The sequence below is a fragment of the Sapajus apella genome, unplaced genomic scaffold, assembly GCF_009761245.1.
Source record: "Sapajus apella isolate SASKATOON/1434 unplaced genomic scaffold, GSC_monkey_1.0 scaffold160, whole genome shotgun sequence".
In the NCBI taxonomy this organism is placed as follows: Eukaryota; Metazoa; Chordata; class Mammalia; order Primates; family Cebidae; genus Sapajus; species Sapajus apella.
This window is the reverse complement of record NW_022437100.1, coordinates 1919974-1946974: the sequence shown is the minus strand read 5'-3', so window position 1 is coordinate 1946974 and position 27001 is coordinate 1919974. Positions and strand designations below refer to the sequence as shown.

General features: G+C 53.4%; 1 protein-coding gene across 13 annotated transcripts in view; it reads left to right on the top strand.

Moving 5' to 3' along the window:
* LOC116542024 (casein kinase I) overlaps positions 1-19048 on the top strand; it is a 36279-nt gene extending 17231 nt beyond the window's left edge. For 6 of the 13 annotated variants that reach the window (XM_032266640.1, XM_032266636.1, XM_032266637.1 and 3 more), the window contains exons 3-12: positions 7096-7206; positions 7335-7483; positions 8618-8846; positions 9517-9687; positions 10648-10796; positions 14375-14435; positions 15284-15476; positions 15574-15713; positions 16562-16626; positions 17880-19048. In XM_032266640.1, coding sequence (XP_032122531.1) covers positions 7096-7206; positions 7335-7483; positions 8618-8846; positions 9517-9687; positions 10648-10796; positions 14375-14435; positions 15284-15476; positions 15574-15713; positions 16562-16578 — 1220 coding nt within the window. In that variant the 3' untranslated portion in view covers positions 16579-16626; positions 17880-19048. Of the gene's footprint in view, positions 1-7095; positions 7207-7334; positions 7484-8617; positions 8847-9516; positions 9688-10647; positions 10797-11373; positions 11484-11580; positions 11956-14374; positions 14436-15283; positions 15477-15573; positions 15714-16561; positions 16627-17879 lie in introns of those variants that run through there. The other 7 variants (XM_032266646.1, XM_032266645.1, XM_032266644.1 and 4 more) reach the window with 6 other exon arrangements.
* The last annotated feature ends 7953 nt before the right edge of the window (positions 19049-27001 follow it).

Genomic DNA, 27001 nt, shown 5'->3' with positions numbered 1-27001 from the left:
GCCGGTTCCCTAACCTCTCTGAACCTCAGCTCAGTGGCAGTAAGAATTGAGAGAGCTCAGAGAAAGCCTGAGCTTCCTGATAGAATTTAGAGGCCACCAAGGAGCTCATTGGTGGCAGGACCTGCTGCAGGAGGAGGCAGCTCTGGCAGGTTTCCAGCACTAGAGGGGGTCAGAGGCTTTGTCTAGCAGCTTGGGCCCCTGGCCCTGGGAAGTGTGTGGCATGTGATCATTTGACCTTTGGTGTCTGTTTTCCACATGTCAAACAGAAATAACAGTAGACTGGGCGCAGTGGCTCACACCTGTAATCTCAGCACTTTGGGAGGCTGAGGCAGGCGGATCATTTGAGGTTAGGAGTTTGAGACCAGCCTGGCCAACATGGCAAAACCCAGTCTCTACGAATAATACAAAAATTAGCTGGGCGTGGTGGTGTCTGCCTGTAATCTCAGCTACTCGGGAGACTGAGGCAGGAGAATCGCTTGAACTCGGGAGGCAGAAATTGCAGTGAGCCAAGATCATGCCACCGCACTCCAGTCTGGGTGACAAAGTGAAACTGTGTCTCAAAAAGAAGAAAAAAGAAATGCAGACAGTGGTACTCGAAGGGTAGCGGAAGGGCTTGAGGGGAGGAGGGCCTGGTCTACCCACTACCTCCCTAGCACCTCTCCTCCCCAAACACGTCTGCTGAATCACCAAGTGCTGCAGGCCCTGCCTCCAAAGTGTCACTCAGTCTCTGCACCCTGCCCGGGCAGGGCCACTATCAGCTCTTGCCTGGACTCTGTAGTAGCACTCCCAGGCCTTCCTCTACCCCCTAGCCTCCTCCAGCCCTTTCTTATCCACTAGGTAGTCTCAGCAGGGCGATATTTGCCCCCCAGGAGACGTATGTCAAGATCTGGAGACCTTTTGCTTGTTACAATTTAGGGCAAAGCGGTGCCCTGGCAACTAGTGGGTAGAAGTCAGGGGTGCTTTTAGACACCCTGCAGTGCCCAGGGCAACCCCATAACCAGTAATTCTCTGGCTCCAGGATAAGTAGTGCCAAGGTTGAGAGATCCTGGATCACACACCTGAACGTGGCCTTTGGTGCCTCGGGCTGAAGGCCAGGATCTTAGCTGGCTATTCAAGACTCTTCAGATCTCTTCCCCTGCCCACCTCTTCCATTGTCTTTTTCTGCTACCTCAGGGGTCCCGCTGCACCCGCTCCTGTTGGGCCTTTGCCTGTGCTGTGCCCTCTCTTGTCTATCCAGTACAGTCCTATTTGGGAGTCAGGAGCCCTTGTAGTCTGCCCTCCGAGGAGGCTCTCCTTTCCTCTGTAGCATGGCTTACTCCCTCTTCCTCGCCTCCCACTGGCTGGACACCAGCTCATCTCTAGCCTAGGGGCTGCGTCGTGGAGCATTGACTGTGTGCCAGGCACTCTCTAAGCATGTTTGCTCTTCAGCATCCTCATGGGCCGGGCGCAGCGGCTCACGCCTGTAATCCCAGCACTTTGGGATGCCAAAGTGGGTGGATCACGAGGTCAGAAGTCAAGACCAGTCTGACCAACATGGTGAAACCCCCCCATCTCTGCTAAAAATACAGAAATTAGTCGGTGTGGGTGGTATGTGCCTGTAATCCCAGCTACCTGGGAGGCTGAGGCAGGAGAATTGCTTGAACCCAGGAGGCAGAGGTTGCAGTGAGCCAAGATTGCGTCATGGCCTTCCAGCCTGGGAGACAGAGCAAGACTCTGTCTCAAAAAGAAAAAAAAAAATTCCTAAAGAGCCAGCTAGTGTCATCAGTTTATAGATGAGGTGCCTGGGGCTCAGAGAGGTGAAGTGCCTTGTCTGAGGACCCCTGGCCAGGCGTCCAAGTCAGGATTCGAGCTCTAGCAGCTTGGCTCTGAAACTCACACTTTAACCACTGTACTCTCCTGCCTCTCTGCTCCTGGGGAAATGGAGCATGGCCAGGGGACTCTGAGGAGCCCAGCCCCCCTCCTGTGCCACATCCTTGCTCCCTAATGGAAACCTGTGTGGATGGAAACCTGTGAGGCTCGTCCCAGTGACAAGCATTGATATGTCAAAAGCTCTTTGCGGTTTGCAAAGTACTTTCTTTCCTGTTGCTGGCTAGATTGAGTTATTCATTCTATTTTTCTTTTCTTTTTATTAAAAATCCAAATAACGCAAAACTAGAAACCAAAACACAAAAAAATGTGTTAAGTGAAAGAAGCCAGTCACAAAAATCACGTCATAGGATTCTATTTCTGTGAAATGTCCAGAAAAGACAAATCCATAGAGACAGAAAGTAGATTAGTCGGGGGCAGGGGATGGAGTTAAGAGATCCTCCCCCTGCTCAGGCCTTACCCCACTAAAGGCTGCAGGTGTTTTCAGGGTGATGAAAATACAGCCTTCCTGGGCCAGGCATGGTGGCTCATGCCTGTAATCCCTGCACTTTGGGAGGCTGAGGCAGGTGAATCACTTGAGCCCAGGAGTTCAAGACCAGCCTAGGCAACATGGCAAACCCTGTCTCTACAAAAAATATAAAAATTATCCGGGTGTGGTGGCTTGTGCCTGTAGTCCCAGCTACTTGGGAGGCTGAAGTGGGAGGTTCACTTGCGCCCTGGAAGTTGAGGCTGCAGTGAGCTGTGTTAGTGCCACTGCAATCCAGCCTGGGTGACAGATTGAGATCATGTCTCAAAAAGAAAAAAAATGCAGCACCCCCTACCCTCAGCACCTGTGGGGAATAGGTTCCACATCCCCCTCAGATACCAAAATTCTCCAGTTCTCGAGTTCCTGATATCAAAAGGTGTGGGATTTGTGTATAACCTATGCACATCCTCTATATACTTTAAATCATTTCTAGGTTGCCTATAATACCTGATACAATGTAAATGCTATGTAAATAGTTATGCTGTATTTTTAATTTTTATATTATTTATTTACTTATTTACTTTTGAGACATGGTCTTCCTCTGTCACCCAGGCTGCAATGTGGTGGCATGATCGTGGCTCACTGCAGCCTTGACCAACTAGGCTCAAGCAGTCCTCCCGCCTCAGCTTCCCAGGTAGCTGGGACCACAGGCAAGTACTACCACGCCTGGCTAACTTTGGTATTTTTTTGTAGACACTAGGTCTCATTATGTTGCTTAGGCAGGCCTCGAACCACTGGACTCAAGTGATCCCTCCTGCTCAGCCTCCCAAAGCGCTAGGACTACAGATGTGTATCACTGAGCCCAACCTATTTCTTATTGTTGTATTGTTATTTTATTTTTTTTCCCTCTACATATTTTTGATCCATAGTTGAATCAGCAGATGTGGAACTCACAGCAGATGCTGATACAAAGGGCTGACTGTTCTAAAATTGATTGTGGTAATGACTGCACAACCTTGGGAATATACTAAAAACAGTGAGTCTTTACACTTTGAGTTAATCAATTGGAGAGTTATGTGAACTACATCTCAATAAAGTTGTTGAAATAAATAACAACTTGTAACACAGTATCCAGTGAAACCTCCCCCTCTTCCTCCCTGACCCCCCTTAGACCTGCACAGTTGTATTTTGTTCAATGTTTCTTTATGTAGCTAGAGCCAAACACAGATACTTAGTTCCCCACCTTTTTAAAGAATACTGAAATGAGAGTGTGAAATACATTGTTCTGTGTTTTGCTTTTTCACTTCCTGTATCTTGGAGATCTTGCCACTTCTGTGCAGGAAGAGCTTCCTCATTCTTTTTCCATCGTATTCTGTTTTATGGATAGGCTATTCTTTATTTAATCGGTCCCCCTCTCCCCCATCCCCCCAAGAGGGACATATGCCTTGTTTCTAAGCTTCTGCTGTTGCAAACAGCCTGCAGCCAATAGCCTGGTCCTCGCCTTGTTTTGCGCCATGCTGGGATGTCAGGTAAACTCCCGGAAGTGAGGTTGTTCAGGTCAGGGCTGAGTGATGTCAAGTCCCCCTCCAGTGGCCACTCAACAGTTCACACTTCGACCACCTGGGAGGAGTGCTCAGCCACCCCACAGTCTTGCCGACGCACCGGTGTTATCTTGTGAGGCTTTTGACAATCCTAGGTGAAAAACGGTCTTTCAGGATATTAATTTGCATTTATCTTACAAGGAGGTTGGGCATCTTTTCCTGTGAGTAAGGCTTTTCTATTAATTAGTTCTTTCTCTGTGAAGTGTGTTCAAATTCTTTGCCCTGTTTTCTGTTGAGTCTTTTTCCAGCTGATTTGTAGGCGCTCATTACGTATTAACTCTTTGCCTTTGATAAGAATTGCAAGTGAGTATGTTTCTTATGACTTTATTTCTGGTGTTTTTGCCATGCAGAAGGAATTCCTTTTTTTGGAGAGGAAGGAGTTGTGTTTTTTGTTATGTTTGGTTTTTAATTTAAATTTCAGGCTTCAGGATTTTAAATCGGGGATAAAAATAAAAGCCTTGTTTAACCCCAGGGCTATAAGGCAATTCTCCCTTCTAATATTAAATGTTGAGTGGATGCAAAGAGAACATAGAGAACACCTTTGTGGCATAAGGCATCCCTCCCGAGCACCACCCGCTGACATTTAATCTTTTTCCTTTCTTTTGTATTTAAATCTGTATTGTCCAGTCTTGTCGCCTGCTTTGATATGGAAACAAGTAGAGCTGTGCAAGCACTCTTCTGTTTTTTTGAGCCAGAGTCTCTGCCACCCGGGCTGGAGCGCAGTGGTGCAATGTCAGCTCACTGCAACCTCCGCCTCCCGGGTTCAAGCAATTCTCCTGTCTCAGCCTCCCAAGTAGCTGGGATTACAGGTGCCTGCCACCACGCCCAGCTAATTTTTGTAATTTTAGTAGAAATAGGGTTTCTACTAAAATGTTGGCCAGGCATCACCATGACAGAAATTCTCATGCCCATCAGTAGGCACCCCCGCTGCCCGTGCCCCTGGCCCCCAGCCACCACCATTCGACTTTATGTCTCTATGGATTGGCCAATTCTGGATGTTTCATGTGAATAGGATCATACAACATGTGTCCCTTTGTGTCTGGTTTTTTTCAAGTAGAATGTTTTCAAGGTGCATTCCTATTGTAGCATGTATCAGTACTTTATTCCTTTTTTTTTTTTTTTGAGACAGAGTCTCCTCTGTCACCTAGTCTGGAGTGCAGTCATGTGATCTTGGCTCACTGCAACCTCCACTTACCGGGTTCAAGCACTTCGCTGCCTCAGCCTCCCCAGTAGCTGGGATTACAGGCACCCACCACCACACCTGGCTAATTTTTTTGGATTTTTACTAAGAGATGGGGTTTCACCATCTTAGCCAGGCTGGTCTTGAACTCCTGACCTTGTGAACAACCACTGTTGACCTCCCATAGTGCTGAGATTACAGGCGTGAGCCACTGCGCCCGGCCTTTATTCCTCCTTATTGCTGAATAATATTCTGCTGCGTGGAGACACCGCATTCTGTTCATCCCTTCATCTGTGACAGAGTTGGTGGCTTCCCCCTCCGGCTGCTGTGAGGAGGGAGTATGCCACCTGGGATTCCTGGGTGACTGCACCCCTGTTCCTTTTCTTTTGCTGCCGGGCACCTGGGCCGTTTGTGCCTGTGTACATCCTTGTCCTGTCCCACTGGGGCATATGTGTTTCTGAAGAACGTACAACCAGGAGTGGGTTGTTTGGGCGAGTGTTTGTTTATGTTCAGCTTTACTCAGTAGGTGCATGGGCTGTGCCCACTCACACCCCCACCTTTATTTCTTCGATACCAACTTTTCCTCCACTTGAGATTTCTCCTGGTTGTATGAGCCATGGTGTCTTTTCTCAGCTGGCCAGCCGGCTGTTCCAGGGACATCATTATTGAAGAGTCTGAACTTTTCTTTGGATTTGAGGTCCTGCCTTTCTCCTGTCGCGGACTTCTCCTGGGGCTGTGTCCCGGAGGGATGTGCTGGCCTGTGTCTGTGCTGATGCAGCACTATCCTACTCCTGGTGGGCTGGCCACTGGCCCCAAGGAGACACCCCGTCTCCCAGCCTCGCCCCAGCCATTCCTCTCTTCCACCCGTATAGCTAGGGAAACTGAGGCAAGGTGCACTTTGGGTTTGGTCTTTCTGGTGACTTCTTGATTCGGGGGACTGGGCCCAGGCAGAGAGCAGGGCTTTGGTGTGTATAAGGGTAGTTTCTTTTTTTTTTAAGTCGGAGTCTCACTGTGTTGCCAGGCTGGAATGCAGTGGTGGAATCTCAGCTCACTGCAACCTTCACCTCCTGGGTTTAAGCAGTTCTCCTGCCTCAGTCTCCCACATAGCTGGGATTACAGGTGCTTGCCACTATGCCTGGCTAATTTTTTGTATTTTTAGTAAAGACGGGGTTTCACCATGTTGGCCAGGCTGGTCTTGAACTCCGGACCTCATGATCTGCCTGCCTCGGCCTCCCAAAGTGCTGAGATCATAGACGTGAGTCACCGCGCCTGGCCGAGGATATTTGAGAAGCCAGGAGTGGGTTGGGGGAGAGGCGGAGGTGCAGGCAGGACCTCTGACCTAGGCTGGAGGCCAGCAGAGCCGGGTCGATGTTCGAGGCCACCATTTACTGGTCATGTGACCTTGAGCTGGGCCTCAGTTTTCTCATCTCTAGAACAGAGGTGAGAATCAAATGAGATGCTGAAATAGAATGTTCGGGGCTCCCTCTGAAGGACTGGCATTGACTGAGGGGCCGCCTGGCTGTCCTGTCCTCATCCTGCAGGCCAGGGTGGTCCTGGGTTGTTCGGTATATTTGGTAGCCCAGCCCCATTGGGCCCCTTCTCTGCACGTGTCACCACCTCAACCTGACAGACCCGGCTGCCCAGCCTTTCACCAGGCCTCGGCCCCCTCCCTTAGATGGTCTGTGAGCCTTTTGCATCCCTGCCCCTTGCCCCATTCACCTTGGGCCTCCTTGTTGCCCCAGCCTGTGGCTCTGGATAGCCCTTGTGTGTCACCTCTGTCCCTCGCAGTGCTGCTCTTCTTTCCCTGCAGGAAGCCTTTGCTGAGCCTCCTTTGCCCCCTTCCCGGCCTCCACTAAGAGCTTCTCAAGGGCAGATGGCCCAGGGCCCAGCACACACTAGATCTCAGAAATGCTTAGTGGGGCACCTGGGACTGCCTGGCCTTTGAGGGTGACCCTGGTCCCTTGTTTCCCCGCTCTGGGCAGGTGCCAACATCGCCTCTGGTGAAGAAGTCGCCATCAAGCTGGAGTGTGTGAAGACAAAGCACCCCCAGCTGCACATTGAGAGCAAGTTCTACAAGATGATGCAGGGCGGTGGTGAGCGCGGGGTGGGAGGCAGCAGGCGCCGGGTGGGCCGTGGCAGGCATGGGGTGGGACGCGCGTGGTGGGGCAGGCGTGGCTGGCTGCCTCTGACCCCTGACAGAACCTCTCCACTTGGCCCCCAGTGGGGATCCCGTCCATCAAGTGGTGCGGAGCTGAGGGTGACTACAACGTAATGGTCATGGAGCTGCTGGGGCCCAGCCTCGAGGACCTGTTCAATTTCTGTTCCCGCAAGTTCAGCCTCAAGACGGTGCTGCTCCTGGCCGACCAGATGGTGAGTCCCCGTCCCCTCCACCCCAGCCAGGTACCTGTGTGCCCAAGATACCAGCCCGGCCTCCTGTCTCCAGAAGATGCCAGAGGACAGGCCTGGGCCAGGCGAGGTGGCTCACACCTGTAATCTCAGTACTTTGGGAGGCTGAGGCGGGTGGATCACAAGGTCAGGTGTTCGAGACCAGCCTGGCCAAAATGGGGAAAACCTCGTCTTTACTAAAAATTGAGAAATTAGTTGGGCCTGGTGGCAGGCGCCTGTAGGTAGTCCTAGCTACTTGTGAGGCTGAGACAGGAGAATTGATTGAATCCAGGAGGCAGAGGTTGCAGTGGGGCCAAGATCATGCCAATGCACTCCAGTCTCGGCAACAGAGAAAGACGCCGTTTTTTAAAAAAAAAAAAATAGAGGTGGGGTCTCACAGTGAGACCAGTCTGACCATCATGGTGAAACCCTCTGCTAAAAATACAAAAAACTGGTTAGGCATGGTGGCATGCGCCTATAGTGCCAGCTACCTGGGAGGCTGAGGCAGGAGAATCACCAGAACCCAGGAGGTGGAGGTTGCATTCAGCCAAGATTGTGCCACTGAACTCTAGCCCAGGCAACAGACTGAGACTCCATCTCAAAAAAAAAAAAAAAAAATTAAAGGCAGCAGGGCCGTGTGTATGCCTGAGTTTGGCACCCTTCAGAGCCCTGCCTTTGGTGCTCCATCTCTCTCCCATGCCTGGCTTAGGCTTCCCTCGTGCTCCCTGCCTGCCCTTTCCCTGCATCTGTTGCCTCTGGTTCCCTAAGTCCTGTGAGTGTGGAACGGGGCAGGCAAGCCTTCCACGGGGACCCAGCTGCCTTTCTAATGAACTCTTCATTCCCGGATCTAGCTTCCCTGCATTGCTCTCTTTCTCTCTCTCACAACCAGTTTGGTGAACTCCTCCTTCAGAGTTCATCCTGTTGACACTTTTTCCAGGAGGCCTTCTCTGGCCTGCCCCTTGAAATCATCCTTCATAGTGGAAGGCAGACCTTTCTTCCTCTCCAGGATAGGGACCGGGTGTATGTTTTCCATCTCTGTGCCCCAGCCCTTGCCTGGCCCAGAGCACTGGGGGAGGGCCCCTCTGTCGAACACCTGCTGAATGGCTCCCTACCCCCCAGATCAGCCGCATCGAGTACATTCACTCCAAGAACTTCATCCACCGGGACGTCAAGCCCGACAACTTCCTCATGGGGCTGGGGAAGAAGGGCAACCTGGTCTACATCATCGACTTCGGTCTGGCCAAGAAGTACCGGGACGCCCGCACGCACCAGCACATTCCCTACCGGGAAAACAAGAACCTGACCGGCACGGCCCGCTACGCCTCCATCAACACGCACCTGGGCATTGGTGAGGGAGCCAGGCCTGGAGCAGTGTGCACCTGGGGCCGCTGGCCAGGGCCCAGCTCTCTGGAGCCCTCCCACCCCCTACCTTAGTGGAGACCCCCGGGCTCTTTTCTAGTGAGAAAGTACACACCCCATCTGCCCCCAGGCTTGGGCTTATTCCCTGTCCTTGCAGTCGGGCCTTCCCCTTTGTAAGCCAAGCCGTGTGTGATGGGTGTACACCCTGGCCCTGCTTCCTTCTCTGCCCTGTTGAGTGGGTGAGGACACTTCCTGTTTGGTGCAGGCTGGGAAACGCAGGCTCAAAGGTTTAAACATGAGTTGCTTAAGGTCATGCAGCTTAGCGAATGCCAAAGCTGGATTTGACCCCAGCCTTGGCTGATGCTGAAGCTTGTGACCTCTCCACGGGGTGGACCAGGCAAGGGGGCAGTAGGTGCCCACTCACAGGCATTGAATGATTAAGTGCCCGAGCTGGAAAAACTAGGGCCAAATTAAGTTGAGAAGGTTCTGCCTTGGGCTGCTTCTCTGTAGGAGGAGGAGAATAGCAGTGCCTGTTTTAAATGAGTCCAGTGAGCAACATGGGAGGGTGCTTGGTGCGTGGTGAGGAGCAAGACCCAGAGGATGAGCTAGGGGCCTGAGTGGACCCCTATCCCTCACCTGGTCTTTGATTCTCTGTACAGAGCAAAGCCGTCGAGATGATCTGGAGAGCCTGGGCTACGTGCTCATGTACTTCAACTTGGGCTCCCTGCCCTGGCAGGGACTCAAAGCAGCCACCAAGCGCCAGAAGTATGAGCGGATCAGTGAGAAGAAGATGTCGACGCCCATCGAGGTCCTCTGCAAAGGCTATCCTTGTGAGTAGCCCAGTGGGAGGGGACACGCCTGGGGGCCCGTGGGGCACTGTCTAAGGGGAAGGTGAGGCCACACAAAGCTCACACTGGGGCCAGGCACCATGGCTCAAGCCTGTAATCCTGGCACTTTGGGAGGCTGAGGCATGTGGATCACCTGAGGTCAGGAGTTTGAAACTAGCCTTACCAATATGGTGAAGCCTTGTTTCTACTAAAAATACAAAAATTAGCTGGGCGTGGTGGCAGGCACCTGTAGTCCCAGCTACTGGGGAGGCTGAGGCAGGAGAATCGCTTGAACCTGTAAGGCAGAGGTTGCAGTGAGCTGAGATTGCACCACTGTACTCCAGCCTGGGCAACAGAGCAAGACTCCATCTTAAAAGAAAAACAAAGCCCACACTAGGTTGCCCCAGCCCTTGGCACCCGAGCAGTAACCCCTGGCTCTTTGCCACTCCTTGGCACAGCCAAAAGGCCTGGTTTCCCTGGCCTGGCTATTAACACCTGTTACTCCCCAGCCCATGTTCCTGCCTCATCTCCCAGGGGCGCCCTCCCCAGTTTTTTTGAGAAGGAAATGGAAGTTTTCCCCCTGCTTAGGTCATGTGGGAAGGTCCCATCGGGCTCTTGCAGCCCTTTCAGTTTGTGGCAACGATTGATCTTCAGGCCCCAGGGTGCTTGGTGAGGGCAGTGGAAGAGCTGTGGGCATGGCTCCTGGAGCCGGCTGCCTGACAGAGGCCCCTGGCCGCTGTTGGCAGGTCTTCGCTTGCTCGGAAAGTGGCAGAGGCTCTGTCACAGGCAGGCCAGGCTTTTGTCATGGTAGGGGAGGCTGTGGTTCTGTTGCCTCCTTTTCGTCCCCCTGTCAGATTGAAAGTATCTGTAGGAACAGTGGGTGGCTTAGACAATGCTGGCTGCAGGGGCTCTGGGAGTGTGGCCCTCACGGTGGCCCTCTCTGTCCCCTGCAACCCCCACCAGCTGAATTTTCAACATACCTCAACTTCTGCCGCTCCCTGCGGTTTGACGACAAACCGGACTACTCTTACCTACGTCAGCTCTTCCGCAACCTCTTCCACCGGCAGGGCTTCTCCTATGACTACGTCTTCGATTGGAACATGCTGAAATTCGTGAGTCACCTGGAGACCAAGGGGGGCTTGGGGGACTGGATGGGGAAGGCCCTGACTCATAGGGCCAAAGTGAGCTGGTGGCGGGCGGGGCTCCCGACAGATGGGAGGTATGAGCTGGACAGTGTGGTTGATGTCACTGGGGTCCCGGAGCCCTCCTGCCTCATCCGTGCTGACAGCTCGTGCCGCCTTAGGCAGCAGGGCCCAGGCAGGGCGCTGCCTCCCGTCAGAACAAGGAGGACCTGGCATGGCCTGGGGTCCCTCCTGGGTGCCCGAGGTGAGACGTGGGTGGTGCTGGCGGCAACCCCTGCAGCCCTGATCGCTGTCTACACTATCCTGCTGCTCCTGTTCTGCACGTCCCAGGCGGCTACCTGCACTGCGGCCCCTCCGGCCAGCCTGGATCCAGTCATGCTGCTTTCTTTCTTCTTGGTCATGGGACCCTGGGTCTGGCTAGGCAGTTGTTCTGTTTCCCTCCTTTAAGAGTCCCGGGGGTGGGGTGGGGAGCAGCATTGGCTGGCTGTGCCCAGGGCTCTGGAATCTGTGAAATTGTATGTCTTGTTTCAAATCTCTTCTGGAAAAGGGGGCTTCCTTGAGCCAGGCTCAGCCCTGTGACAGCCCCGTGACAGCGAAGGGACCATTCTGTCCCCGCCCCTGTCCCTGTGCCGGGCCCACATACCCACCCACGTACTGGTAAGGACCCTCTGAGGCCTGGCTTCTCCAAGATTTACCACTTGACCAGGGGGCGCAAGAGGCTGAGCCTCAGCTGTGCTCTCTTTGTCCCTTCCAGGTGCCCGGCGCCCCTGGGCACCCAGAGCCCCCCAGATAGGCCCATGGAGGAGGTGGAGGAGCTGCTCCCCCAAAACTACTGGCCTGTGGTCTGGACTCCAGGGCCCCATTTCTGATGTCACCAGGTGTGCCTGAGCCCATCGGGGCCAGGCCTGAGGAAGTGTTTCTTGGGTGGAGGGGATGGTGGAGAAGGCCCTGCCATGGGATCCTCGGGAAGGAGTCAGCCCCCCGAGGGCCAGGACAGCCTGAAGGAAGGATGGCGGCCACTGCCCAAGAGGGACGTGGTGGGAATGGGTCCCAGGACAGACTCACAGCCAGACCCCGCCGGCAGCCTCTGTATTGAAGCTGAACTCATTAAACACCACCTCTTGCTCCATCCTGGTGAGGCTATTTCATGGCAGGGCCATCGGCCGCCTTGCCACATGGTTAGGACCAAGGCCTTGTTCTCCTGGAAGCCAAGGTTGGCATACTGGTCTTGGACTTCTCTTCTCTCTGGTTTCAGACAGTGATGTGGTCTCGTTCACTAAGGAGTGAGAGGTCAGGCAGAGAATGGAGGTCTTGCAGGCCGGGGACCTTAGGAAGAAAGGCCTCTGTTACCTTTTTCAACAGGGGTGGGAATGGGATACGGGCAGGTGGTGCCTTCTCCGATTTTACCCTAGACCTTCTGGCTCCAAATGAGGCTGAGGGCCCTGGGGCACCTGGGACGATTGCTTTCCACCACAGGGCACTGGGCACTTTCTCATCGAGATAGTCACTCCCAAGTCTGGTTCTGCGATAGTCTGGGCCCTCCAGCTCAGCACAACTCTAAGAATGGATTTTGTATTCTCTAGACTGACACTGTCCAATATGGTAGCCACTGGCTACATGCGACACATTTTTAATGAACTAAAATTAATCAAGACTAGAAATGTCGGCCAGGCATGGTGGCTCATGCTATAATCCCAGCACTTTGGGAGGCCGAGGTGGGTGGATCACGAGGTCAAGAGATCGAGACCATCCTGGTCAACATGGTGAAACCCCGTCTACTAAAAATACAAAAAAATTAGCTGGGCATGGTGGTGCGTGCCTGTAATCCCAGCTACTCAGGAGGCTGAGGCAGGAGAATTGCCTGAACCCAGGAGGCGGAGGTTGCGGTGAGCCGAGATCGCGCCATTGCACTCCAGCCTGGGTAACAAGAGCAAAACTCCTTCTCAAAAAAAAAAAAAAAATACAAAAATCAGCTGGGCATGGTGGTGTGCACCTGTAATCCCAGCTACGCAGGAGGCTGAGGCAGGAGAATCACTTGAACCCAGGAGGAGAGGTTGCAGTGAGCTGAGATTGTGCCACTATACTCCAGCCTGGGTGACACAGCAAGACTCTGTTACAAAAAAAAAAAAAGGCAGACTGAAAATTTCGTTCCTCAGTCACCTCCAACATACTTGAAGTTCTCAGGAGCTGGATGTAGTGGCCACCACATCCAGCAAGGCAGACGGGACCAGTTTCTTCATCCAGAACGTTCTGCCCCCATCACCGCTCTGGGTGCCTCCCTTACGGATTCTCGCAAGACTGTCTAGCCAGCAAGATCTCTTCTCTAGCCAGGCCAGAGCACCTTTCCACCCAGTGCCGCTGCTCTCACTGCCTTCCTGGAGTCCCTCTTGAGGCAGGCCCTGGAGTTTTAAGCTGGGCAGAGGTGCCCCCAGCCTTATCCTTTGCCTATCTGACTCATTGCCACGGCCACTGTGGTGAGCTGAACCACCTCCAGCAGCCCCCTGGCAGAAGCACCTGGAAAACATGCAGTGGGAACCTTCACCTTGAGGCCAGGCCCCTCCCACGCCCCCGACAGTAGACAGGACCCCTGTGTTGAGCATCGGGGTGCTGGGATCTTTGGGTCCCTGGAGCCTAGAAGCCACTCTCAGCACATACAGCCACAGCGTTCCAAGGGCCAACCAGCCGTCCAGGGAGGAATTACAGCCAAAGACAGAGGTCCATGTGATGACAGGTGGATGCTTGCTGACCTTTTGTGTTTTCTATGGGTAATAAAGGCCAAGAGAGCTCCCCGCTGTGCGTTTTTTGCGTCCTGTGGGTTGGATGGGACCTTGGAGAATCACCCGCTTCCTGCCTCTGGGCTGGCGATGGCCTGAGCCTGCTGGGCTCACGAAGGGCAGGGGTTCCAGCCCTCCGCTTGGCTGGTGGCTGCAGGGCTGCCCACCTTGGAGCGAGTCACTCAGCCTCTGTGTCCCAAACCAGGGAATGAGATTGACTGGCCTCGCGGGGTTGGTGTGACCCAGCCCGCAGGAGGTTCAACACGGAGGTACCATGGCTCATGTTCCTCCCCAGGCTTTGCTGTGGCTCTGGCTGAGTCACTGTTGGCCAGCCTGCAACTGAGTGGGAGCCCAGGGTGAGGACCAGAGGTCAGGAGTTGGAGCCCTGGGGGTCCCAGGCCTGTCTGAGAGGCTTCTAGGTGGGAGGATGGGAAGATGTGTCTCTAGAGAGTTCTAAGGCAAGGCTCTGAATAGTGACCTCTTGGGGTGCTGAGAGCAGAGTGGGACTAGGTGGCAGAGGCCTGGGTTCAGATCCCAGCTCTTCCCTGAGCTGTGTGACTCCAGGCAGGTCATGAAGGGTTTCTGGGCTGTGGTACCTCACTAAGGTTCAGGGATCATTCTAGTCCTAGCCACTACTTCCTGGAATTTCTTAAAGACAGGGCCCACCCCTGCCCCCACTTCTTGGCCAGTCTCCTGGGAGAGATGTGGGTGGCAGGAACCACACCCTGTGGCCCATGAGCAGGCCCCCAACTCAGCCCGCAGCTCTCTCCACAGATGCGGCCCCCCTCCTGCCAGCCCCCTGCCCTTCCCTGCGGACGGCCCCGGGATGAACTAGGTAATGCAGCTGGGCGCTGCTCCCACACCTGCTCCTCTCTGGGCCTCTCTCACTTCCTCCTGCACAGGGCGGCAGCAGTAGCTGGAGAGCAGGGCCCCTGGGGGCTCGGGGTACCCCATTGCTCCAGTCTTGCCTGCTGGACCTCTTCTTCCTCCATGGGGCACGTGATTCCATTTTCTTCTCCAGCTCCTCTTGAGCCCCCATCCCAAGGCAGGCAGTGATTCTGTGGGTCCCCTGGGTCTTCTGGCCGTGGCCTCCACTGTACCTACCAGAAGCCATTGCCAGGTCCTGGCAGGGGAAAGACAGCTCCCTGATGAAAAGAGCCCCTGGCTGGGCACCGGGAGGGCTGGTTTGAGTCCTGGCCCAGGCTTCCACTAGTTTTGTGACTCTGGGCCTGTTCTTTCCCCTCTGGACACCGCTAGCCAGTCTGCTAGAGGCCTCTCAACAGCTTCCCTGCTCGGTTTGGCAACACTGAGTAGTTCAGGGCTCTCAGTACACAGAGGGAGCTAGGGCAGGCCCAGCCCCGGCCGGGAGGGCCCAGGGGTGCTCTTGATCATCCTGGGGGCATTAGTAGTCCTGGCTCTGGCTCCATCCCAGGAGAGCAGGGCAGACCGACCTCCCTCTGCCCCCAGACTACTACCTTCTCCTTCCTCCGGGCGGTTGTTTGGCTTCTTGTCTCTGCTATGTGATCATGGGTCATGGCTTCCTGTGCTTGGGGGTGAAGCTGGAGCAGAGGGTTTCTGAGATGCCCACCCAGCCTCCCTCCCCTGCTGTGCCCTGCAGGGCTGCTGGGCCCAGAGCACCTTGGCCTCTGGGGCTGACCAGTGTCCATTTTTGCTTCCCTGCAGGGTGCAGCCCGGAACCCCGAGGACGTGGACCGGGAGCGGCGAGAACACGAGCGCGAGGAGAGGATGGGGCAGCTACGGGGGTCCGCAACCCGGGCCCTGCCCCCTGGCCCACCCACGGGGGCCACTGCCAACCGGCTCCGCAGTGCCGCCGAGCCTGTGGCTTCCACACCAGCCTCCCGCATCCAGCCGGCTGGTGAGGAGGGCCTCAGGCAGTGGGCTGGGCTCAGGGTGGGCAGGGGGGCTCTGTGTGTGCCCCCTCTGAGGGCGGCTTCCCACGCCTCTCCCTGCAGGCAATACTTCTCCCAGAGCGATCTCGCGGGTGGACCGGGAGAGGAAGGTGAGTATGAGGCTGCACAGGGGCGCGCCCGCCAACGTCTCCTCCTCAGACCTCACTGGGCGGCAAGAGGTCTCCCGGATCCCAGCCTCACAGGTGAGCTGCCCCCTGCCAGTCCCTCTGGGCCTCACAGCTGAGCTAGAAACCCCCTGCCCCCCAGGGTGAGGTCAGGCCTCGGCTCTGTTCTGCCCTCTCCACTGATGCTGCTTGCCTTGGAGTGAACCCGTCTGTTGGGCTGGGACTTGGCCTCATTTAATCCTCTGAGGTCTAATGAGCCCTCTTGAACACAGTCATTCAAGGCTCAGAACAGTAACATTCCCTGGCAGTGGCACAGCTGGGCTCAGGCCCTCGCTGTCAGGGGCCCAGCCTGGGTGGGCAGCAGAAGCTCAGAGATGAGGTACTCATGCTCCCTGGCATCAGGGACCCCCCCAGGAGCCTCTGTGAGCACTGGCCAGAGCATGGGGTATGAGAGCAGTGGGGTCCCATCCACTTTGTGGCCGTGTTTGGATGGGAACACTTGGGAAAGGGGCAATCTGGTTGCTGCCCAGGGAAGGTGACCTGGCAGGGGCGGCTGGGAGCCCTGCCCTTGTCCTCCTGCCTGTGGAGGGGGTGCTCTGGGCCCAGCAGCCCTGCATGGCACAGCAGGGGAGGGAGGCTGGGTGGACATCTCAGAAACCTCTGCCTGTGAGTGAGGAGGGAGTTCTGCGAGAGGACCCTCTTTGGCCATCTATTTAGGTGGCAGGCTTACCTCCCTGGACAATGTTCCTAGAGTCATTGGGGTATCTTAGAGTCACTGGAATCACACGTCGCTTCCCTTGACATGAGGGGCTGTGTGGGGGTACGGGTAGAGCTCCACAGTGGGGCGAGACTTGCCAGGTATCCGTCGTCAGCAGCGGAGGGACTTGACTTGAAGCTTGTTCTTCTCCCTCCCCCGCCCTCAAAAGACAAGTGTGCCATTTGACCATCTCGGGAAGTGAGGAGAGCCCCCAGTGGACCAGTGTTTGCTTAGGTGAGTCCTTGACGCTGTAGATGCAACCCGCCCAGCCAGCCCTAGAAGCTCTCAGGGCCCCAGAAAGAGACCAGTGTGTTGTGGAGGGCGTGGGTAGCTGTGGCAGGTGGTACCAGGCGCCCGAACTAAGGGGCCTCAAGGAGTAAACCTCAGAGCCTGCTTGACTCGGGGCCAAGGGTTTCTCTGCTCAGGCCTGACCCCACATGGATTCATTTCTGCTGGAAAAACTCTTTTTCTGCCCCCGGGCCAGCCCTCTGTCTCCTTTTGCCTTAACGTAGTCTGGAAGGTTGGTTCCCAGCAGAGGGGGGGCCATGGGCACACATGCTGACCTCTCCCAGGGCTTTAGCCCCGTCTCAGCCTCTGGGCTGTTATGCAAGTTAATTCCTGCACAAGACTCACAACAGGACTGTGGAGGAAGCGGAGGAGGCCTTTAGAGGCCCCTGCAGGACTGGGAGAGGCCCTCTGGCCAGTGCGGGCCTCCCGGTCCTTCCCTGACTGCACGAGGCCTTGAGGCAGGGTGTGGAAACTCCACTCTGCTTGGGAAGGAGAGGTGGTAGGGGTTCTTTGGGCTTGTCGAGGGTATAATCTGAGCTCTCTGGGGAATATGTGTAGGCAGTAGCCCGACTCATCAGGGGACTCGGCTTCCCACTGGGACCGTCTGAGTGTGGTCTGTGTTGTAGAAATTCATCCGCAGAGGGAGTGGAGGCATGAACAGGACTGGCCTTCCTCAGATCTCAGGTCCAGGAACCAGGCCATCCATGGGCAGATATTTGGGGGTGGGGTGGGAGATGCTCACCAGGAGGGCAGAGGAGGGAGAGAATTCCTTTCTGTCACATAAAGATGGATCTCTTAGCATGCTGGGCCTTGAGCCAGGCTCTGGGGCCCAGAGGGAGATAGACCGAGGGACAAGAAAACAGAAGCCTTGGGGAGCCGGGTGCAGTGACCTGCGTCTGTAATCCCAGCACTTTGGGAGGCTGAGCTGGGCGGATCACCAGCCTGGCCAACATGTTGAAACCTCATCTCTACTAAAAATACAAAAATTAGCTGGGCGTGGTGGTAAGCGCCTGTAATCCCAGCTACTTGGGAGGCTGAGGCAGGAGAATCGCTTGAACCTGGAGGCAGAGGTTGTAGTAAGCCGAGATGGTGCCACTACACTCCAGCCTGGTGACAGAGAGAGACTCCGTCTCAAAAAAAAAAAAAAAAAAAAGCCAGCGGCCGTGCACCTCACCTGTCTTCTCCCTTCCCCCTTCTAGTGTCTTCACTGTATTTTCTTTTAATAAACAAAAAAAGATGGAAAAAGTAAACCACTCAAAAGAACAACAACAAAAAAACCCAGCACAAAACCGACAATGGATTTTGTTTCTTTGATTTCTTTGCCAATGGCAAGAAGATGGGATGCCCTCAGCACTGAGGATTCTTGCCCCCTTGTGGTGCCTGCTGCCCCCAATCTTCAGGCTGCCAGACGCTCCCCCGACAGCTCCAGGCTATAGGAGTCAGACGCCACAGCCCCTGCCGGCCTGCCATTCCTGCCCCCACCCACCACCTGCTGGGAGAGGAACGGTCCATGTCCCGGAAGTGGCAGGTCCCAGAGCCGCAGCTGGCCCTTGAGCATCATCGGAGTGATGTGGTCAGTCGAAACCCACCGAATTTCCCTAGCCTCAGAATCCAGGAGATACGCACAGCGACACCCACTCTGAGATGACAGTGGCCAGCTTCTCGTGCTGAGCTTTTCCAGTGTCCCCCTGGCCTCCAGGCTCCTCCTCTGCCTCTCCTTGGAGTGGGTGGGGAGGTGGTGGGGGCCGGTGTCCCTTGTGCGCGTGTGTGGATGTATTGACCTGTGTTTCCCAGGACAGCAGGTGCCCTGGCCCACCCCACCTGCCAGGCCGAATTCCTGTTCTCCTGTGTCTACTAACAAGGACATGGGGGTGGGTGGTGACCTCCGAATCCCTCAGAGCTCAGAGGGTCCTTGCTGCTGCCGATCCCCCCACAGCCCGTCATCAGCTGGTGGCAGCTCCATCCTCCATTCCTGGTTTTAGGGCAGAATCCATGGAGACTACTTCCAGAAGGCATCTGGCTCTGAGTTACAAATGACTTCACTGGTCCTGACAGTCACCTGGGGTCAGGGCTGGGTTTCGGATTAACCATCCTTCCTAGTTAACACCTCTTTTTGTTATTTTATTTTTGTTTGTTTTCTCCGTGTGTTTTCCTAATTTATTTACCTCTGTTTCCCCTTTTTCCTTTTTTTTTTTTTTTAATTAAAGAGCAAAGCTTTTTATTACTTTGTAATTTTAAAAAACTGAAAAAAAAAATACTGAAGAACTTTGGGGGGAATTTTGTACTTTTTTCCTGTGTAAATATTGGACTTTTTTGAGCTTTATTGTGGTTGTTAATTTGAAGTAATAAAGTAGAAAAGATAAAGTGATACAGGCAGCCCCTCGTCCACTTCTCTGCCCCTGGGGTTTCTCCCAGCAGACCTAGAAGCGGCCTTGCTGGGATCAGTGGGAGTCAGTGAGGAAAAGCCCTCGCCCTGGAGAGAGCTGTGGCCGGGGCCACTTGCATCTCACAACATTTGGGCAGTGGTGGGATGTCCACGGGGCTTCAAAAACACGAGTGCGTACAGGAGCCACATGGGGGCTTTATAAAGAGGGCTGGGGTAGGCCTCTGCATCTCCCCGAACACTCCAGATGTGTGGATGGCCTGGGGCCCCCACCCCCACCTTGAGAAGCAAGGTCCTAAAGGCTCTTCACACATGATTTTATCCACACAAGAATTCTGAAGGTCTTGTTCATTGCCCTGCCTTCGGACAAGAAACTGGTCCTGGGGTAAAATAGCTTGCCCACAGTCACAGCTCTGGGGGCAGAGGCAGGACTTGAGCCCAGGCCATCTTGCCGTGGGGGCTGGGGGGTGCTCTGACTCTCTCCACTGCTGACCCCAGGGCTCCATGAGGGTGGGTACTAGAGTGAGCTCCGATAGTGACCCTGGGTGAGGGCCTTTAGTCAAGCCTCGATAAAAGGGCAGCCCTCAGCCTTGCCTGCCTTGGTCTCACCAGCTTGGTAAAGAATCTGTTGGCCAGGTGCGGTGGCTCCTGCCTGTAATCCCAGCACTTTTGGAGGCTGAGGTGGGCTGATCATGAGATCAGGAAATAGAGACCATCCTGGCCAACAGGATGAAAGCCCATCTCTACTAAAAATACAACAAATTAGCTGAGTGTGGTGGCACGTGCCTGTAGTCCCAGCTACTCAGGAGGCCGAGGCAGGAGAATTACTTTAACCCAGGAGGTGGAGGTTGCAGTGAGCCAAGATCGTGCCGTTGCACTCCAGCCTGGGCAACAAGAGCAAAACTCTATCTAAAAAAACTAAAACAAACAAACTGAATTATAGACAGGTGTAGTGGCTCACACCTGCAGCAATTTGGGAGGCTGAGGTGGAAGAGTCACTTGAGCCCAGGAGTTCAAGACCAGCCTGGGCAACATAGTGAGGCCCTGTCCCTATTTTCAAAAATAAACATTAAAAAATTGAATTGTGACTGGGCGTGGTGGCTCACACCTGTAATCCCAGCACTTTGGGAGGCCAAGGCAGGTGGGTCGCCTGAGATCAGGAGTTCGGGACTATCCTGACCAACATAGTGAAACCCCTGTCTCTACATACAAAAAATTAGCCAGGCATGGTGGTGGGTGCCTGTAATCCCAGCTACTCGGGAGGCTGAGGCAGGAGAATCACTTGAACCTGGGAGGCGGAGTTTGCCGTGAGCCAAGATCGTTGCACTCCAGCCTGGGCAACAAGAGTAAGACTCTGTCTCCAAAAAAAAAAAAAAAGTTGAATTGTAATGTATGTACAGAAAAATGCACATATCTTGAGCATACGTTTTTCTTTTTCCTTTTTTTTATTCGAGATGGAGTCTCACTCTGTCAGGAGTCTCAGCTCACTGCAGCCTCTGATTCTCCTGCCTCAGCCTCCCAAGTAGCTGGGACTACAGGCCCCCCCCCCACCACATCTAGCTAATTTTTGTATTTTTAGTAGAGACAGGGTTTCATCATGTTGGCCAGGCTGGTCTCGAACTGGTGACCTCAGGCAATCTACCCGCCTCAGCCTCCCAAAGTACTGGGATTACAGGTGTGAGCCACCGCTCCTGGGCTTGAGTGTCCATTTTTCTACTCCTGGTGTTTTCTACTCCAGGTGTTGTCGCTGTCTGAAGATGTAGGTGTCTGTCAATATTCCAGCATGTCCCCTCATGCCCCTTCCCTTCCACACCCCACTCCCCAATACACACACAGGTATCCACTCCTCTAACTTCCATCACAGGTTATGTGGGGCGTGAGAAGGGAACTTGGGGCTCAAGAGACAGGAAGAGGAAGGCCCGAGCTGGGATGCTCTCATGGGCTTGGCTGGTGCAGGGAGGTTGTTGTGAGGTCAGCGAGGCCTGCGAGTGTTTTGGAGGCCACAGAACCCTTGAGCAGGGAGTGTCCAAGACTAGACAGCAAAAGATTCTGAAGAGGAAAGAGGGAGGGACCAGAGAGACTGACCTGGGACAAAAGAAGGGGCTGGGCTTCCTCTGCACATGGTCTGGTCACTTCTGCTCTGTTTCTTATCCCCTTCAAAAATACAAGTTCCTCAAGTCACCGGCCTGCTCCCTCTCCATTCACTGCCTGCCCCCTTCCTGCCCTTGGTGCCCCCACCCAGGGTTTCCTAAGGGAGAATGGATCAGGCAGGCCCCTGAAGCAGCTCCAATGGGAGCCCCTTTAGTGCAGCATTCTATTTATTTATTTTTATTTTTGAGATGGAGTTGCTCTTGTTGCCCAGGCTGGAGAGCAATGGCGCAATCTCAGCTCACTGCAACTTCTGCCTCCCAGGTTCAAGCGATTCTCCTGCCTTAGCCTCCCAAGTAGCTGGAATTACAGGCATGTGCCACCACACCTGGCTAATTTTTTGTATTTTTAGTAGAGATGGCGTTTCTCTGTGTTGGCCAGGCTGGTCTCAAACTCCCGACCTCAGGTGATTCGCCCGCCTTGGCTTCCCAAAGTGTTGGGATGAGAGCCACCACGCCCAGCATTTTTATTTTTTTATTTGAGACAGGGTCTTGCCCTGCTGCCCAGGCTGGAGTGCAGTGACACGATCACGGCTCACTATAGCCTCCACCTCCTAGGCTCTAGTGATCCTCCTACCTCAGCCTCCCAAGTAGCTAGGACCAGAGGCACGCACCACCATGCCTGGATATTTTTCTTTTCCCAGTAGAGACGGGTCTCTCTAAGTTGCCCAGGCTGGTCTCAAACTCGGGCTCAAGCGATCCTCCAGCCTCAGCCTCAGCCTCCCAAAGTGTTTGGATTCATGAGCCACTGAGCTCAGTCAGCAGTGCAAAGTCTTATAGCAAAGTGGAATATTCTCTCTCTCCCTGCCTCTCCTCCCTCCTCTGATCTCTGCTTTATTTCGGCAACAGATGTGGAAATAGTTATAGCTAAGAATGGTTAGTCCCTCATGGCCTCTTTCCCAGAGCCTACAGCACAGGCGCCCACAGGAACACAACCGATCATTGGAGAAATCTGCACATTCCAAGCTCTGACCTCACTCTGCCCAATTACCGAACAGCCACGACTTGTGCTCAAAGCAGACTTCTCCAGGGTCTGCCCCTTTCCTGCCTGCATGTGGGTCAGGGAGGGAGAAACACCAGGTACAGGATGAACGTTGCCATGAAGCCACCTTTTTCTCCTCCTCCTTCCTCTGGCCTTCTCTCCTTTCACCCTATCCTCGGGCACCAACAGCGGCTCTCTATCCTTTCAAGTGGCCTGTGTGAAGCTGTGTCCCGTAGCCCGTCGAGGTTCAGCAAGGTGCAAATCTGGAGCTTGACTTCACCAAGGCTGCCCACGCAGGAGAGGCCGATGGGATGAGCAGAGGGCTCAGCCAGGAGGCTGTGGGAGGAGCACTGCCCCTTTAAGAAGGCCCTCCTGAGGCTGGGCACGATGGCTCAAGCCTGTAATCCCAGCACTTTGGGAGGCCAAGGCGGGCGGATCATGAGGTCAGGAGATAGAGACCATCCTGGCCAACATGGTGAAACCCTGTCTCTACTAAAAATACAAAAATTAGCTGGGCATGGTGGTGCACACTTGTAGTCCCAGCTACTCTGGAGGCTGAAGCAGGAGAATCACTTGAACCCGGGAGGCGGAGGTTACAGTGAGCCAAGATCGTGCCACTGCACTCCAGCCTGGTGACAAAAGGAGACTCCATCTCATAAAAAATAAAAGAAGGCCCTCCTGGCCGGGTGCGGTGGCTCACACCTGTGATCCTAGCACTTTGGGAGGTGGGCAGATCACCTAAGGTCAAGAGTTTGAGACCAGCCTGGCCAACATGGTGAAACTCCCATCTCTACTAAAAATATAAAAATTAGCCAGGCGTGGTGGCATGCATCTGTAATCCCAGCTACTTGGAAGGCTGAGATAGGAGAATCACTTGAACCCAGGAGGCAGAGGTTGCAGTGAGCTGAGACTGCGCCACTGCATTCCAGCATGGGCGACAGAGCGACTCTGTCTCAAAAAAGAAAGAAAGAAAGAAGGTCCTTCTAGGGCAAAGGAGGCCTACAGATAGTGATCTAGGCTCCTCCAGGGCCCCTGAAGAATGACCTCTCAAGTAATTATGCCTCCCAAGGCCTTTCATCCTAGCATCTTGAAGGCAAATAGTATAATTAATTTTGAAGTCATCCCATCCCGGTTTACCAAGGGCAGGCCTCAGACCTGATGAGTCAGCTCTGCCACTGCAGCTCTCACACTGGAACACCAGGCCTCTTGCTTCCTCCTCTTCCCTCTTCCTCCCTCTCGTTGCAGCTTTCCTAAGGAAACGCAGGACATGGCCAGGCACAGTGGCTCACACCTGTAATCCCAGCACTTTGGGAGGCTGAGGCAGGCAGATCATGAGGTCAGGAGTTTGAGACCAGCCTGGCCAACATAGTGAAACCCTAAAAATACAAAAATTAGCCGGGCATGGTGGCACACGCCTGTAGTCCCAGCTACTGGGAGGCTGAGGCAAAAGAATCGCTTGAACCCAGGAGGTGAAGATTGCAGTGAGCCAAAATTGCGCCATTGCTCTCCAGCCTGGGTGACAGAGTGAGACTCCATCTCAAAAAACAAAACAAAAACCAAGTTCAAGGCCAGGTGCCATGGCTCATGCCTGTAATCCCAGCACTTTGGAAGGCCAAGGTGGGCAGATCACCTGAGGTGGGGAGTTCAAGACCAACCTAACCAAAATGGAGAAACCCCATCTCTACTAAAAATACAAATTATCCAGGCGTGGTGGCGCATTCCTGTAATCCCAGCTACTTGGGAGGCTGAAGCAGGAGAATCGCTTGAACCCAGGAGGCAGAGGTTGTGGTGCTGAGATTGCACCATTGCCCTCCAGCCTGGGCAACAAGAGTGAAACGCTGTCTCAATAAATAAATAAATACATACATACATACATACATACATACATAATAAAATAAAATCACACACAAATATTTGCATTAATGGATGGGCGTGGTGGCTCACACCTGTAATCCCAGCACTTTGGGAGGCTGGGGCAGGCAGATCACTTGAAGTCAGGAGTTCGAGACCAGCTTGGCCAACATGGCAAAACTGTCTTTACTAAAAAAAAAAAAAAAAAAAAAAAAAAGCAAATTAACCAGGCATGGTGGTGGGCACCTGTAATCCCAGCTACCTGGGAGCCTGAAGTGTGAGAATCGCTTGAACCTGAGAGGCAGAGGTTACAGTGAGCTGAGATTACACCACGGCACTCCAGCCTGGGCAACAGTGAGACTCCATCTTTAAAAAAAATTGCATTAATGAGGTATCCAATATGTATTATTCTGTATGTCATATTTTTTCCCTACTTAATGGCAGGGGTAATTAAAATTTTATTAGGGACCTGATAAAAGGAGGGATAGGAAGTAGCTAGGAAAAGGAATAGGATAGAGACGGCAGTGAGAACGTGTGTGTTTTAGGTGATGAGGACAGTAGCATCCAAGCTGTGATACTAGACACAACCTGGCTGCTGGAAATAGAATCATTGGTGACAGTGTGAGGGGCAGATTTGCTTGAAAAGTGGCGCACTGGCTAGGTATGGTGGCTCACGCCTGTAATCTCAGCACTTTGGGAGGCCAAGGCGGACAGATCATGAGGTCAAAAGATCGAGACCACCCTGGCCAACATGATGAAACCCCGTCTCTACTAAAAATACAAAAATTAGCCGAGCATGGTTGCAGGTGCGTGTAATCCCAGCTACTCAGGTGGCTGAGGCAGGAGAATCGCTTGAACCCGGGAGGCAGAAGTTGCAGTGAGTTGAGATCGCTCCACTGCACGCCAGCCTGGCAATGGAGACTCCGTTTAAAAAAAAAAAAAAAAAAAAAAAAAACGCCCCACTGGCCAGGCCAGGTACAGTGGCACATGCCTCTAATCTTAGCACTTTGAGAGGCCAAAGCAGGAGGATCACTTGAGGCCAGGAGTTTGAAACCAGCCTAGTCAACAGAGCAAGACCCTGTTTCTACAAAAGAAAAGAAAAAAATTAGTTGGGCCTGGTGGTGTGTACCTGTAGTCTCAGCTACTTAGGAGGTCAAGGCAGGAGGATTATTTGAGTCCAAGAGTTCAAGGTTTTAGTGAGCCATGATGTTGCCACTGAACTCCAGCCTGGGCGAGAGAGAGAGAGAGAGAGAGAGAGAGAGAGAGAGAGAGAGAGAGATTTTGCCCCCAAAATCAACAACAACAACACAACTGGCTTATAGAGATGTTTACATTTTCACTTCTAAACAGCAATTTCGGCTGGGCGAGTTGGCTCAAACCTGTAATCCCAGCATTTTGGGAGGCTGAGGTTTGGGCAAATTATGAGGTCAAGAGTTTGAGACCAGCCTGGCCAACATGCTGAAACCCCATCTACTAAAAATACAAAAATTAGGCTGGGCGCAGTGGCTCATGCCTGTAATACCAACACTTTGGGAGGCCAAGGTGGGTGAATCACAAGGTCAGGAGTTCAAGACCAGCCTGGCCAATATGGTGAAACTGGATCTCTTCTAAAAATACAAAAATTAGTCAGGTGTGGTGGCGGGTGCCTGTAGTTCCAGCTACTTGGGAGGCTGAGGCAGGAGAATTGCTGGAACACAGGAGGCAGAGGTTGTAGTGATCCGAGATCACACCACTGCACTCCAGCCTAGGTGACAGAGCGAGACTGTCTAAAAAAAGAAAAAAAAATTAGGTGAGTATGGTGGTATGTGCCTGTAATCCCAGCTACTTGGGGAGGCTGAGACAGAGTAGCTTGAATCTGCGAGGCAGAGGTTGCAGTGAGCTGAGATCATGCCACTGCATTCTAGCCTGGACAACAGAGCAAGACTCAGTCTCAAAAAAAAAAAAAAAAAAAAAAAAGGAAAAATACAAAAATTAGCTGGGCATCGTGGTGGGTGCCTGTAATCCCAGCTACTCAGGAGGCTGAGGCAGGAGAATTGCTAGAACACAGGAGGTGGAGATTGTAGTGACCATTGCACTCCAGCCTGGGCAACAGAGTGAGACTCCATCTCAAAACAATTAAATAAATAAGTAAATACAAAACAAACAGCCATTTGAAAAAGGACCTTCTTACTCTGCCGATTATTTAGGTATGAGAGGAAACTGACTGAGTGTTTAGGATGTGCCAGGCCCTGTGCTACCAGCCTGCCTTGTATTATTTTGTTTGATCCCCACAACAGCTCTGGCAGGATGGTCCTGTTCATATCCCCATTTTATAGATGAAGAAACTGGGGCTTATCGAGGCTTACAAGACTTGCCCAGAATCTCACAGCCTGTCAGTGGTAGAACTGGGGCTTGACCAGGCAGTTGACCACTGCACAGGCTAAAGGCCTCCAAAGAGCCACCCTATGCTGATAGCTCTGTCCTAGGTCCCTCCATCTCTGTTCTGGGTGAGGTCACAACTCAGCCCTATCCCTGATTTTTCTTCTGGATGACCCGTGGAGAGCCACTTAAGGTGGCTCTGGGGACGTGGAACATCTGAGGTTTGTTTTTTCCCCTAGCACTCTTTCCCAGTTTTTCTAGTCATGGAACCCCATTTTTCTTTAGGGACTCACCCCTCCTTTTCAGTACATTTGGTTGTGAGGGGGCTGACTCCACCCACTGGTTGCAGGGTGAGGCTGTGTGATCCAGGCCTGGCCAGTGCTGCCCTGCAGTTCCTGGCTACAATGATTGGCTCAGAGATGGGACCCTGACTCAAGCTGGGACAATCAGAGGTGACTGTGGGACATACTTGGAATTCTTGGGAAAGAGGTTCTCTCTCTGCCACTGGAGGGAAAAGGCCACCTGGGAATGGGGCCAACACACACACACACACACACACACACACACACACACACAGAGCAAGAGATGGAGAGAAATAGC